Below are 13,793 nucleotides of genomic sequence, written 5' to 3'. Positions count from 1 at the left end.
GAAGAGAAGAACATGTAAAATCTAGTAACTATACATGCATGTGACAAACAAACCTTTTGAATTTTTAGAATTTGAAGTTTGGGACAATCCTAAAGCATTTTCACTGCCTCGTCCCAATCATGAATGCATTCTTGAACCGAACACAGTTGAAGTTCGGTTAAGTTTTCAAACACAGGAAAACCTTTGTAATATGAATTGATTTCTTCATCTTCGAAGACTTTTGCCCAACTTTTTTTTTTGTTTGGAAAAAAGCAAAACTTTTGGGATTAGATTGAAGTCTCATCATAGTTTCGCACAACTTGTAAAAATATGCAAATTGAGGGCTCGGTCTCTCATAATGGTAAAAACTCAGGCGAACGGTCATAACCTGTAAAAGTCTAGCATTTTCAAAATATATGTTGCGAATCGAAAGTCAACTTCAAGTTCTAGGATCCTTTTGTTTCATTATTAGGGTATTTGATAGAGTAAACCTTAAATAATTTTTTTATATTCGAAATATTGAACTACTTGATTGAATGCTATCAATCAAACCTATTGATTTGGCAAAACCCCTCATAATTGATGTACTCACAAAGTGTATTGTTGCCACCCCATCCATTTCCATCCATAGCAAACTTCAATTGTGTCCAATCCATTTGTAATGCTCCTTTTTTCATTATTTATTGGAAAAAAAACATCCACTTTATTAGAAATGAAATATGTTTTATTTTTTACCGTAGGAAAGTGTTGCAATACACATTTTAGCCTTGTTGAATGTACGGACTTACGCGAAGACAATTTTCAACTCTTTATGAATAAAATAACATTCCTATTTTTGTGCTAAATAACATGTCAAAGTACGTAGTTCACACCGATGCATGGATTCCTTGTCCCACCTTCTCAATCTCGCCGTTTTTTTTATTAAGTGGGGTTTCCGAGGTTCGAACCCCAACCCCTACATATAACAATGCATGTCCTTGTCAACTGAGTTATGCTTACCGGGACAAAAATTTTCTTCCCATTGCTACCGACTCCATAGAACCAACCACGTGTCCACCTTCTCACCGTTCCAAAACTATCTTCTATCTAGGACTAGGATCCTACACTACTGTTCTTTTATCTCCATATTTTGCAATCCCAACGCTAAATCCAAATCCAACCCTTTCAGTTTCATGTGATCCCACCTTCATTCACGTTCACTTCTCTCACTATTTTCTCAACTTCAATGAAAAGAATTGACTAAATACTTCTTTGGTCCTAAGATTCATTGAATAAATATATCTAATCTATATTATACGAAATTAATTATTTATGATGTATTTGATCCGCTAAAAAATATTTATTGAATAGAACAGCATAAGACAAAACATCATAATTTAAGAAATAAGACAAATTTTATGTTTGTTGAAAAAAAATGCTATTTTGATATTTTATACAACTTATATTTGAGAAAAAACTAATGTAATTTAAAGGGATGTATTGAATTAAGATTTTAAAAGACTTTTTAATGATAAAAAAGTAGGAAACAAGAATTTCACTTTTTATCATTTCAATTTGTCCCAATTTATCATGTCCTAGAATAGCTTTAGAATTAAACATAGTATATTAAAATTGTCATGTCCTAACAATTGAAATTGTCATATTTTATCTTTTATGTTGTAGTAGATCAAACACATTCATATTCAATAATTGGGTGAATTTTACATGCAGAGTAATAGTGACCTGAGGGTACCTACTTACACGTTGATATCTGAAGTTGAAGCACAATGTAAACTTCTTTTTTTTTTTTTTTTTTTTTTTTATAAAAGAGCTACATGACCACATTTACTAATATTTCAAAATGTTAACCAATTTTGGTCTTTTATTTTTTTATTTTTATAAAATTTTGTATCTAACTTAAAAACCGATTGATTCGAAGGGTTTGATATCACCGTCTATTTGCAGAGGTCATTTGAAACTAGAGCAAAATTATGTATGAAGTATCTTATAGTACTAAAATTGTCAATGATGAAAAGCGAAGTTGAGACCTTGAATGAACACATTAGTTCTAAACCAACACCATTAAACTTCACAAGTGCATATTTTTGTCTTTCATTTTGATTGATTATTTACTTAGTTTTAAATTAATATTTGTTTACCTCGTTTTTTTTTAAATATTTTTGACCCATTATGACCTTGGTCCGAAATTAACTGTTTCCAATTTAGATTTTAAATTTAATATTAATTATATATATCAAATGTTACTTACACATGAATAGATTTTAAAATACGTTTAATTTAACTTTGTTCGATTATTAAAAACTTTTAAAAAAAAATTATGCTATTTTTTTGGTTGATTTTTTTAATGCTTTTTATAATATAATACATTTAACTTGATTTGCTTACAATAACTCGGTTTACCAAAATTAAATTCTTTAAATTTTTTTTTCTTCAACAAGTCAAAATGAAATTATATTACCAAAAACAATAGCAATTTCTTAGTACAAGGTGTGCTTACAAAACTATTGCCAATATAAAACAAATTTAAATCGAATATTTATCATACTTACTAAAAAAATCTCATCTTCTGAGATATTTTCTCCAATTCTTTCCATCATTCACAGTCCACAAACACCTGTCTTATTGTTTTCCTCTCTTTTTCTGTGTCCACTTCATGTGTCTCAGTCTCACTTGAGGTTGAGGTATCATTTAGCATCATATCTTTTGATACTCTTTCGTGGCCAAACAACTACATTCCTTCAAATATCTTCACGTATGCTTCCAAATCCAGATTCTCTTTTTCTTTTTTTAATAATCTCTTACTTCGCCATTTCTTCAATTATTCAACTTCAACTTGCTACTGCATCTTTTCTCTCATTTCGGTCTCTTTTTGTTCATCATCATTTTCATTCATTCTATTTCTATACCATATAAAGTGTGTATTTTTGTGTCAATTTGATTAATGGGCTAGTGTTAATTTTCATTTTTATCACTTGGGTTGGTTTTTGTTCATGATCATTTTGAATTATACTATATACAGTTTGTATTTTTATGACAATTTGATTAATGGGCTAGTGTTAATTTTTTTTCTTCATTTTTCTCTTACTTGGATTGCTTTTTGTTCATGTTTTCATGATCATTTTGAAGTATACTAAATAAAGTTTAGATTTTTATGACAATTTGATTAATGGGACAGTGTTAATTTTTCGTTTTTGTGTTATAGGAGAAAGATAACGATTTGAAAAATGGGTTCTAAAGTAGAGACTAATGGTGGTTCTTTAGTTTCTGCTAAAGTTCCAGCTGTGGCAAATCCATTGGCTGACAAACCTGATGAGATTGCTTCTAACATCAGTTACCATGCTCAGTATAGTCCTCACTTTTCACCTTTCAAGTTTGAGCTTGAACAAGCTTATTATGCAACTGCTGAGAGTGTTCGTGATCGTCTCGTTCAGGTATATGATGATACATTTACTTGGAATTGGGATCTATATGTTTGTGTTTTAATTTTTGAATAATCATTTGTGTGTCAATGGTGTTTCATTCATATAGAAGTGCACTTTTGCTGTAGGAATATGCATCAATTTCACTTTCATGGTATTGTTATAGCTATAATGTTCACTGGTGATGTTTTTGACCTGATATGTTTTGATAAAAAAACTTAATTAAGTGCTTATCATAAAACTTATAAGCTATTTCTATAACAATAGATAAAATAAAGTCAAACTGTATTCATATAAGCTAAAAGCTGTTTTCATAAGCTATCCTGGAGAGCTTATGGGAATAAGCTGAAAACAGTTAATGACATGTCATAAATTGTTTCCATACGATCTCACAAGTACGCCAGTAGATAAACTCAAATCAGTAAATCCAAACAGACCCTCAATAGCAGTTGAATTGATTGAGGATCAAGTTACTTTAAATACTCTTTTTTTTATTTTTTTATCATACAAACAATTTGACTGGGTCAGTGTAGTGCACATGTGAAATTGTGAACCTTTTTCCTTTTTTACTTCTTTATGTGACGGTTCAATTCTGTAACTGGGTTAAACTGAACTTCAGTCACATTAACTTGGATTTGTGCAGGTTGTGATTCGTTTTTTAATAATCAACTAAGGGTAATGAAATTGTAATACATTGATTCAATAAGATTGTTTTTCAAATTTTGTATACGTAGTGTTCTTTCCTCGCATTTGATTTAAGTCCTAGGTTAGTATACTTGTATTGTTTGTTTGGATATGACTAATGCTGTTATTTTACATTGATAATTATTTCAGCAATGGAATGAAACATACTTACATTTTCACAAAGTTGATCCCAAGCAAACTTACTACTTATCAATGGAGTTCCTTCAAGGTCGAGCTTTGACCAATGCTATTGGAAATTTGAATATTCAAGATGCATATGCTGATGCTTTGCGCAAGTTCGGACTTAAACTTGAAGAAATAACTGAGCAGGTAATAAGAAGTTGCAATTGTTCTTCGATCTCTCTTCTTTAGTACTGGCTGAGTATATCAGAATAATAGTAATAAATTCAAATTCCATCGCTCATAATGAAAGCTTCCTTTATAAATCCAAATCACTTCATATCTATGGTTGATTTTGATGTCCAGCGTATAAAAACACAATTACTGAACCTTTTAACATGAATCTTTGCAGGAAAAGGATGCAGCACTAGGAAATGGTGGTCTTGGTCGGCTTGCTTCTTGCTTTCTGGATTCCATGGCAACACTTAATTTACCTGCTTGGGGGTACGGTTTGAGGTACCGGTACGGACTATTTAAACAGATAATCGCAAAAGAAGGTCAGGAGGAAGTTGCTGAGGACTGGCTTGAGGTTTGATTTCTAGCATTCTTTCTTTTGAATCCATGAAAGTGTATGACATATTTATAGTATACTAATGCATATAATCAACTGAAAACCAAACAGAAGTTTAGCCCTTGGGAAATTGTGAGGCACGATGTTTTGTACCCGATCAGATTCTTTGGCCAGGTCGAGGTTAACCCTAATGGAAGGTAAGTGTAAATGTAATGAGTTACTCGTGAAAATTAGTTTTACACTTTTTTGCTACATGGCTTTTCTATGATAGTGAAAGCCAGCAATATAAAAGTAATTATAGTTTGGTGTGTATGCCAGCCGAAAATGGATTGGCGGAGAAGTTATGCAAGCACTAGCTTATGATGTGCCAATTCCTGGATACCAAACCAAGAATACCATCAGTCTTCGCCTCTGGGAAGCGAAAGCTTGCGCTGATGATTTTGATTTATTTTTATTCAATGATGGACAACTTGAATCTGCTTCAGTGCTTCACTCACGAGCTCAACAGGTCTGTAACAATGAATTTTGAATCTTGTTCAGGAATAACCAGTTTATTGTCAAAGATCATGCTATTATTATAGTTATTAAAATGAAATACATAGAGATAAACATGTCTTCTCCATTATAAGATTTCAGAACAAACCCTATTGAATTTTGCTGTATCCTCAATTATGATTATTCAGAACAAATCCCAAAGAAGAATCAAACATAAAGTTCCATGAAGCAGTTTCATATTAAAAAAATTGTTTTGTAGATTTGTTCGGTTTTGTATCCTGGGGATGCCACGGAAGGTGGAAAACTTTTACGGCTGAAGCAGCAGTACTTTCTCTGCAGTGCATCACTCCAAGTAAGTTTAATTCATCTGATTATTTTCATTTTCATTTTAAGTGTTCTTTATATGTAACAAAGAAAGTATTCTGGATTCAATAGCGTGGATAGTTATATCTTTTGCTTAACAGATTATTCTGAATGTTGTGCTCTCATCTTCGACCCATTACAGGACATCATTTCCCGATTCAAGGAGAGGAGGCAAGGACCTTGGAACTGGTCCGAGTTCCCGACAAAGGTTGCTATACAATTGAATGATACCCACCCAACCCTTTCAATACCTGAGTTGATGCGTTTACTTATGGACGAAGAAGGGCTTGGATGGGATGAAGCATGGGAGGTTACATCAAAGTCAGTAAATTGCAGAACTTATTGCGTTGTGTGGAAAAGTTGTTTTCCATATTCTTTATTTCTAGACTCGTTTACTTTTCTGTAGCGTATTACTGTATTCCTTATTGCTAAAATATGATGCTATGTCTTAACCAGGACAATTGCTTACACTAACCACACTGTCCTCCCCGAAGCACTGGAGAAATGGTCTCAATCTGTAATGTGGAAACTGCTTCCTCGTCACATGGAAATCATAGAAGAAATTGACAAAAGAGTAAGTTGATTGTTTACCTTGTTTCTCTTCAACAAACTCAGTGAAAGGTGTGCTTGACATGTTCATTGTGCACATCTTAAAATGTATGCAGTTCACTACAATGATAAGTAAAACCCGACTGGACCTTGAGAGTGAACTTTCCAACATGCGCATTTTGGACAATAATCCCCAGAAGCCAGTTGTTCGGATGGCAAATTTGTGTGTGGTTTCTGCTCATACTGTAAGTGATGCGCTTATTTAAATCTCATCCATCTTACCCTATTGATGTCTTCTGTCCTCTAATTTCTCTAAATACACTTATAAGGTTGATTGCTCAATGTAACTGACACCATCTAGTTTTTTAATGGTTGATTTTCTTTCTCTTTGTAACCCTCTTTATATTATCTGTGAAATTGATTTCAGTTGAAATTTATTTACTTCATGTTGGACCGTCTACTATAGGTAAATGGAGTTGCCCAGTTACACAGTGATATATTGAAGTCAGAATTATTTGCAAATTATGTTTCAATATGGCCAACAAAGTTCCAAAATAAAACTAATGGCATTACACCTCGAAGATGGATCAATTTTTGCAGTCCTGAGCTAAGCCAAATAATCACTAAGTGGTTAAAAACTGATAAGTGGGTAACCGATCTTGACTTATTAACAGGTCTTCGAGAGGTGAGTACCCGAATGCTTCTCTACATGCAACTGATTCCTATTATTGAAACATTCTAACATTCGATTACTGGTGTTTTTTCCCTTCAGTTTGCTGACAATGAAGATCTGCAAGCAGAGTGGTCGTCTGCAAAGATGGCTAATAAGCAGCGCTTGGCACAGTATGTTCTGAAGGTGACAGGGGAAAGCATTGACCCTGATAGTCTATTTGACATTCAAGTCAAGCGTATCCACGAGTACAAGAGGCAGCTACTAAACATTCTTTATGTGATCTATAGATATAAAAAGTTGAAGGTATGAGAAACAGCCCACTGAATGATAGAGTACATTTTTGAAATCTCTTTGTTGAAATTTAATAATAACTCCGTCCTTGAAAAAAGGATAATATTTCATCTGCTTTGATCTAGATGTTACTACTTTAAGAAAAATTTAGACCATCAAAGATTTGAGTGTTGCCACATTAGCTCTCTCAATATCCCTGTCACCAAGTTAGTCCATTGAAAATGGAAGAGTTGCCATATCAATCCTTAAAATAATGTTTCACCAAATTAGTCCCTCAAAAGCTCAAAATTGACACCAAATTCATCCCTTTGTGTCAGTATCATTACTTAGTACCTCTAAATAAAATTGGTGAAAAATATTGTGAAGGACTTATATAGGACACTTTAATCTTTGACAGACTAATTTAAGTTCCTCTAAATAAATTTGATGAAAAATACTTTGAAGGACTGATTTAGGGACACTTAAATATTTGAGAGACTAACTTGGTGACAAAAGTCACTAGATGACTACATGACTGCACCCTAATCTATAGAGAAACTGTTTGACTCTTTTTCAAAAAGATCCCAGCATTATATGAAAAATATGACTATACTAAATATTTTCCCTGTAACTGTAACAATATAGGAGATGAGCCCTGAAGAACGGAAAAGTACAACTGCACGCACTGTCATGATTGGAGGAAAGGCATTTGCGACTTACACAAATGCTAAACGGATAGTCAAGCTGGTTAATGATGTTGGTGCTGTTGTAAACAGTGATCCTGAGGTCAATAGCTACCTGAAGGTAACTTTATTTTGCACAACTTTCTAGATTCCAGTAGTGCATTTTCTGTTAGAAAGTTGAAAAATTTAGATACAAAGTGCCCTGTTCGTAAATTGTCATACCTGGTGGTGGTACATACAATCATTGTGATGATATGTTTATTAAGGAACGAATTGTAATGAAACTTTTTCAAACCTTTTTTAGGTTGTGTTTGTGCCAAATTACAATGTATCGGTGGCGGAGGTGCTTATCCCGGGGAGTGAGCTATCCCAACATATTAGTACTGCAGGCATGGAAGCAAGTGGCACAAGCAACATGAAATTTGCTTTGAATGGGTGCCTTATTATAGGTACTTTAGATGGAGCTAATGTGGAAATCAGGGAGGAGATCGGTGAGGAGAATTTTTTCCTCTTTGGTGCGACAGCGGATGATGTCCCTCGACTGAGGAAGGAAAGGGAGAATGGACTGGTATGTACTTGCATTCATTCAAAGTACATATGCAGAAAATATTTTTTTTTTAATTTCAATTTCAAAAGCTCTTTTAGAAAGCTCAAAGCTGCGAATTTTTTTCAAAATAAGCTAATAGAGATGTACACCAAGTTCCATGAACTTTAGGATCTGTTTGGCCTGCAAAATTATTCTCTGTTTTTGCTTTTCATTGCAAAAAAAACGTCACTTTTTTCCTGTTTTCAAAATTTAATATAGGAAACAATGAATATATTTTGATGGTTTCCAATACAGAATTTTAAAAGTCCCAGGTAAAACCATAATACTTTTTAATTAAAAATAAAAACAGAACATTTTCAATAACCAAACAAGCTCTAAGGGTCAGTTTAATTCCCATATTTTCCTTTTTACATTTTCACTTCAACTAATAAACATAAAATAATATAGATCTAATATTTCTTCACCATTATCTTTTACAATTTTTTAAAACGAAACTAGTATTTTAAGATGTTTTTACATTTGAAGATGTCGAACCATTGTTTACATTGTTTCTGAAAATGTACTATTCCTAGCTTCCCTTCCATTTTCTTTCTATAACGATGTTCACTACATGAGTCGTCCATCTGCTGATTTGCAATTTAAAATGAGCACAAACTTTAGAAAATAAAATCTGAAATATTTTTAGGAAGTAAATATGCCCTAATAATTTGCTTAATGATTGTTCTGTTAACCTTTTCTTTTTTGTGATTTGAAGTTCAAACCGGATCCTCGATTCGAAGAGGCAAAGAAGTTTATTAGGAGTGGGGTGTTTGGAAGTTATGACTACAACCCATTGCTTGATTCATTGGAAGGAAATTCTGGTTATGGTCGTGGTGATTACTTTCTTGTTGGTTATGACTTCCCAAGCTACGTGGATGCTCAGGAAAAAGTAGATGAAGCATATCTGTAAGACTCAATCTCTCACATTTTCTCCTTTTAGTTTCCCCCTAGCTGTTTATTATGGTTAAAGTCAGTTTAGAATTTGCATTCACCATAGAGTGTCAAAGTTGATTTCATCACCTATTAGGCATTATTTTACTAAAACTATAAATGTATGGTGACATTGAATCATAATTGATTATCTGGATTTTACTAGAAGTAATAGAAAGTAGTTTTTGCATTAGATTGAAATTTACACCAAGTTTTATATCACATGTCCAAGCAAATCATTTCCAAACTATTTTACAAATTCAAGTTCATTTAAAATCATGATTAGCAAACATTCATCCACTAATTAAATCAAACTATTTTTGCAAAAGTAGCAGGTCAACCTGTCACTTTGCTGAAGCAAATTCTTCATAACAGTTTCCATTTTTCAGCCATAAAATTGACCTAAGTGTATGTATTTCTTTTGGTATGTTTTGCATGGTGCAGTGATAAGAAAAGGTGGCTAAAGATGTCCATCTTAAGTACTGCTGGGAGTGGGAAGTTCAGCAGTGACAGAACAATTGCTCAGTATGCTAAGGAAATTTGGAATATAGAAGAATGCCGTGTACCATAATTTCAGCTGGATACATCCCTTGCATTCATGAGAAGTATATAGTCATGAATAAAAAAAGAACGTAGCTTTCTTTGTAGTATGCTGAATCAGGTTTCAACTGTATTATTATAATAAGTTCCCTCTCTCTCGATGCATCTGCTTCTTCTATACATATGAAGAAAAAGAAAATTGTAACTTCATATTTTCTGTTTTTTTATTGTTATCTAAATTTGCTTAGCCTTCCAAATTGGTATTTGTAATGTACTAGTCTCATTCTGTTTCAGTGGAATAAATTTGTTTCCTTCCAAAAGTTTAATGCTATGTTTATGAAGGAAAAAAAAAATGATGTTAATCGGGTATTATCTGCGTGCAACTGCAGAGAATAATCCTTCGAGTCCTGTGGGACTGAAATGGATGGTAAATTCTCCGTGTTAAATTTAAGAAGGACAAAAATTTATTGAAACTACTTGGGGCTTGAGTCTAATATTTTATTTTATTTTTTCATTTGGTTTTTTGGGGTTGTAAAATATTCTTAATATCACGGAGATAGTAAATAAAGAAATTCAAGGTTTTAACTCGGTTAATTTTACTAATTTTTTTTTTTACGGAATTCGTTTTACTGGTTGGTTTGTTTTGTGACATACTAAAATCCGTTGTAATATTTTGGAGGGTGGATTTTAGACAGGAAATGCTTATTTTGAGTTACAAGTAGCAGAATTTATTTATGAAATTAAAAGTGGTGATGACTCAAAATGAATCTTATAATTCTCAGTGGGTTAACGGGATGCATGGTGCTGGTCTCTATTTTATCAACGTAATTTAGAGTTGTTATTTGACGTTATGGATAACTCTGGGTTGAAGTATATTGATATAAATGGCGTTTGGAGTGTTATTTTATCTTGTTTACTTGATCCAGTTATGAATAGAGTTGGTGTAATATTTGATTTTATGTGCACTAATAAGAAATTACAAACTGACCTGAAATAAAGGAGTTCTAAGCATGTTTTCTTTGGTATAGCAGTAATCTAGTTTGAATTATTGTTTAGATTTTTTATCACAAAATCTCAGACATTGGAGTAGTAGTATGAAACTGAAAATGAGCACCTTAATCAACGAAATCTAAAAGTAAGGTAAAACAATAAACGAAAGACATACTCTAAAAAGTAAATCAAATAACCATGGTATATAACATAACACTGTGCACTCCTTCAAAAGAAAAAACATAACAATTAGGTGTCTCAACACAAGTCCTGAACAAAACTAAAGTACTAAAACACTCCATCTACGAATCTATATATGCTTCCACGCTGATTAAGACTATTATCAAAGCTAATCTAGGATAAACTAGTTGTTCAGTTTGAAGGAGAGGTAGTTCCAGGAGTGTTGGACCTTGAAAACGATCTTGAACTCGCACTCACACTTGAGCTTCTTGATCGAGAATGCTTAACTTTGGAATAACCGCCACTCCTTCTAGAAATTCTTGAATGACTCCTTCCTGATCTCTTTCTTGCCCTGGGGGAGACACTTCGAACAGGAGATGCACTTCGCGAGTAGCTCCTCCTTGACCTCCTTGGCCTTGGTGAAACACTTCGAGAAACCGACCTGTAACGGTACCTTCCACAGTAGCTATCATCAGGTGATTCATATCTGGAACCATAGGGAGAGTATGATCTATCACGCATTCTGACAGGAGACCTGCTGTAAGGAGAGCGAGACCGAGAATATGATCTGTGCCGGTCATAACGATAGTACGATCTGCGTCGACTGTAGTATGGTGAGTATGCCCTCCTTCGCCTGTAGTCAGGAGAGTAAGACCTCCTTCGCCTGTAATCAGGTGAGTAAGAGCGACTCCTACTATGGTCTGATGAATAAGGTGAACGATTGTAGCTTCTTCTATAAGGAGAATAGCTAGGCGATCGTCGAGGAGAGTAGCTTGGAGAGCGTCGCCGTCCTGAATTTAACAAAATGATATGGATTAGAAAATTTGAAAGAAAAAAAGGGTGGACAATCATAAATGAAGTCACAAGAAAGAATAATGAAACACACCTCGAATAGTTTTGAGACCAAGATATTTCCCAGGTGTTGGGGTTCGACCACGTCGTCTTCTAGCCTGCAGTAAATGCAAATAACAACATGAGGATAAGGTATTGCTATGCACATGAATGTAAGCAACAACAACATCAATATAAAATCAAAAAATTAAAATATTTAGCCCAAAATATATATAAACCCTTTGTCAGAGAAGGGACTTGATAGCTATAAAAATGACGGGAATATAACAAGTTATAAATGCAAGAAAAATAAAAGAGGGAAATGCAGGGCATACAACCCCAACGGTCTGATGCTTGTTGATGTATTTGATTTGTTTAGTTGTGATTTGAGAGTTTGATGAAGGGCTGCTTCACACCCTAACCTGCTGCCACAGAAACTTCAAATGGAAAGAAGCATAAATCTTTCAAATTTCATAAAGAACATAAAACGCAAATCATCCATGCATAATCAATGCAGTGAAGTCGAGCAAAAATCAAAACAACTAAAAATCAAAGCCCCAAAATAGACATTGTTGATTGAGTGTACCTTCTCAACCGTAATAACACGACCTTCAAGTACAGAGCGATTCAGATACTTCACACAACGATCAGCTTCTTCTAAAGTATCCATTGTCACAAATCCAAAACCACGGGATTCCCTTGTCCATGGATCAACAACCAGATGAACATCTACCACCTACAAAAGCAATTCAAGAGTACAACATATTTAAATTTCAACAAATAATAAGCCAGTTAAGACTAATAACAAGCATTAAATGAATAGAAGAATAGAAGACAATGAAGAGCATACTTTTCCTTTAGCAGAAAAATGCTTCTCCAGTTCCCTCTTGGTGATCCTAGGAGACAGTCCTGTCACATACAAATTGTTTCCTGGATTTTCCACATCTGGTGTTACGCTCCTAAATCACCATAACAAAACAACTTCAACATGAGTGCATAATTAGATAATTAAAAATACAACAGAGAAGCAATAACACACATAACTATATAAATCAACTCCAAAAGTTAACTCAAATAAAAATAGAGGGGTCGAGAATCCTACCTTGAAAGAGATCGGGAAACAGACCTACTGTATCGCCTGTATGGAGAAGGCGAGGGCGAGGGAGAGGGGGAATACCTGTGAAACGAAAATCAACAGCATAAGCAACATTGCAAAAACGAAAGATACTTGGATTCAAAATTTCAAATAGCAAATTTGAACATTCAGTAAGCAACTAACCTTGATCTCCTTGAATATGATGTCTGCAACAAATCAGAAAGTACAAAATTAAATTAGTACTTTTACACTAAATATGAATGTATCGTTAATTATGATACAAGAATTATAATACGAGAGTGTGTTATTTGAACATCAAAATATCATATCCGTATATGTTTATAACCTTTAAAAAATATAACATCAAAACAACGGATGGGGTATTTGACATAAAAAATTTGATAAAAAAATATCATTTCTCATGCAAGAAACCAATTAAATTTGAATAGTGCATAATAATAAGACCAAATTTTACAACAAATGAAGATTCTAAAACAAGTCCCAAATAATTAACTTCTAATATCCACTAAAGCTAAACCTTATCGATCAAATCAAATTATACAGTAAAAGGAATATAATTAACAAATTTGAAAGACATGCATAGAGATAATTGATTCGATATTCAATTACACATAATAAGAATGTAAGAAAAAAAAAAAAAAAAAAAAAAAAAGAGAAAATGGAACTTACCATAGTGGAAGGTGAATGGTGAGAACTTGATTTTTTTCGAATATGGAAATGAGAGAGAATCAACGAAATTGTGTGTTGGAAATAAGAGAGAAATGGCGTAGGAAGGATGAAGATGGTTATATAAAGGGTGAAGTGTGAGATTAT

General features: G+C 33.4%; 2 protein-coding genes across 3 annotated transcripts; one reads left to right on the top strand and one right to left on the bottom strand.

Moving 5' to 3' along the window:
• Nucleotides 1-2,561: 2,561 nt before the first annotated feature.
• Nucleotides 2,562-10,182, top strand: LOC25490769 (alpha-glucan phosphorylase, H isozyme). 2 transcript variants are annotated; one of them, XM_024780219.2, is made up of 16 exons: nt 2,562-2,731; nt 3,182-3,410; nt 4,233-4,412; nt 4,615-4,791; nt 4,885-4,970; nt 5,092-5,281; nt 5,528-5,620; nt 5,774-5,952; nt 6,088-6,205; nt 6,297-6,425; nt 6,647-6,865; nt 6,953-7,156; nt 7,769-7,927; nt 8,111-8,374; nt 9,108-9,298; nt 9,767-10,182. In XM_024780219.2, exons 2-16 carry the CDS (start codon nt 3,204-3,206, stop codon nt 9,891-9,893), a joined length of 2,523 nt encoding a protein of 840 aa, XP_024635987.1. In that variant the 5' UTR covers nt 2,562-2,731; nt 3,182-3,203; the 3' UTR covers nt 9,894-10,182. The 2 variants fall into 2 exon arrangements, with proteins under 2 accessions (XP_024635987.1, XP_013460123.1); XM_013604669.3 differs by having other exon boundaries at nt 2,716-2,840.
• An 847-nt stretch (nt 10,183-11,029) lies between these two features.
• On the bottom strand, nt 11,030-13,793 carry LOC25490768 (serine/arginine-rich splicing factor SR45a). The gene is made up of 7 exons (XM_013604668.3): nt 13,650-13,793; nt 13,143-13,165; nt 12,966-13,040; nt 12,714-12,822; nt 12,450-12,599; nt 11,919-11,982; nt 11,030-11,823 (listed from the first exon to the last, which is right to left on the bottom strand). Exons 1-7 carry the CDS (start codon nt 13,650-13,652, stop codon nt 11,225-11,227), a joined length of 1,023 nt encoding a protein of 340 aa, XP_013460122.1. The 5' UTR covers nt 13,653-13,793; the 3' UTR covers nt 11,030-11,224.

The sequence above is a fragment of the Medicago truncatula genome, chromosome 3, assembly GCF_003473485.1.
Source record: "Medicago truncatula cultivar Jemalong A17 chromosome 3, MtrunA17r5.0-ANR, whole genome shotgun sequence".
In the NCBI taxonomy this organism is placed as follows: domain Eukaryota; kingdom Viridiplantae; phylum Streptophyta; class Magnoliopsida; order Fabales; family Fabaceae; genus Medicago; species Medicago truncatula.
This window is presented reverse-complemented; position numbering and strand designations above follow the sequence as displayed.

Excerpts from the sequence above, each read along its gene's own strand:
- LOC25490769 (XM_024780219.2), top strand. The coding sequence starts at position 3,204 with ATGGGTTCTAAAGTAGAGACTAATGGTGGTTCTTTAGTTTCTGCTAAA. Across the intron at positions 4,413-4,614 it reads TTGAAGAAATAACTGAGCAG|GAAAAGGATGCAGCACTAGG; the intron begins GTAATAAGAAGT and ends GAATCTTTGCAG. Across the intron at positions 5,953-6,087 it reads GCATGGGAGGTTACATCAAA|GACAATTGCTTACACTAACC; the intron begins GTCAGTAAATTG and ends TGTCTTAACCAG.
- LOC25490768 (XM_013604668.3), bottom strand. Across the intron at positions 12,823-12,965 it reads GTTTCCCGATCTCTTTCAAG|GAGCGTAACACCAGATGTGG; the intron begins GTAGGATTCTCG and ends ATGGTGATTTAG. Across the intron at positions 11,824-11,918 it reads TGGTCTCAAAACTATTCGAG|GACGGCGACGCTCTCCAAGC; the intron begins GTGTGTTTCATT and ends TGTTAAATTCAG.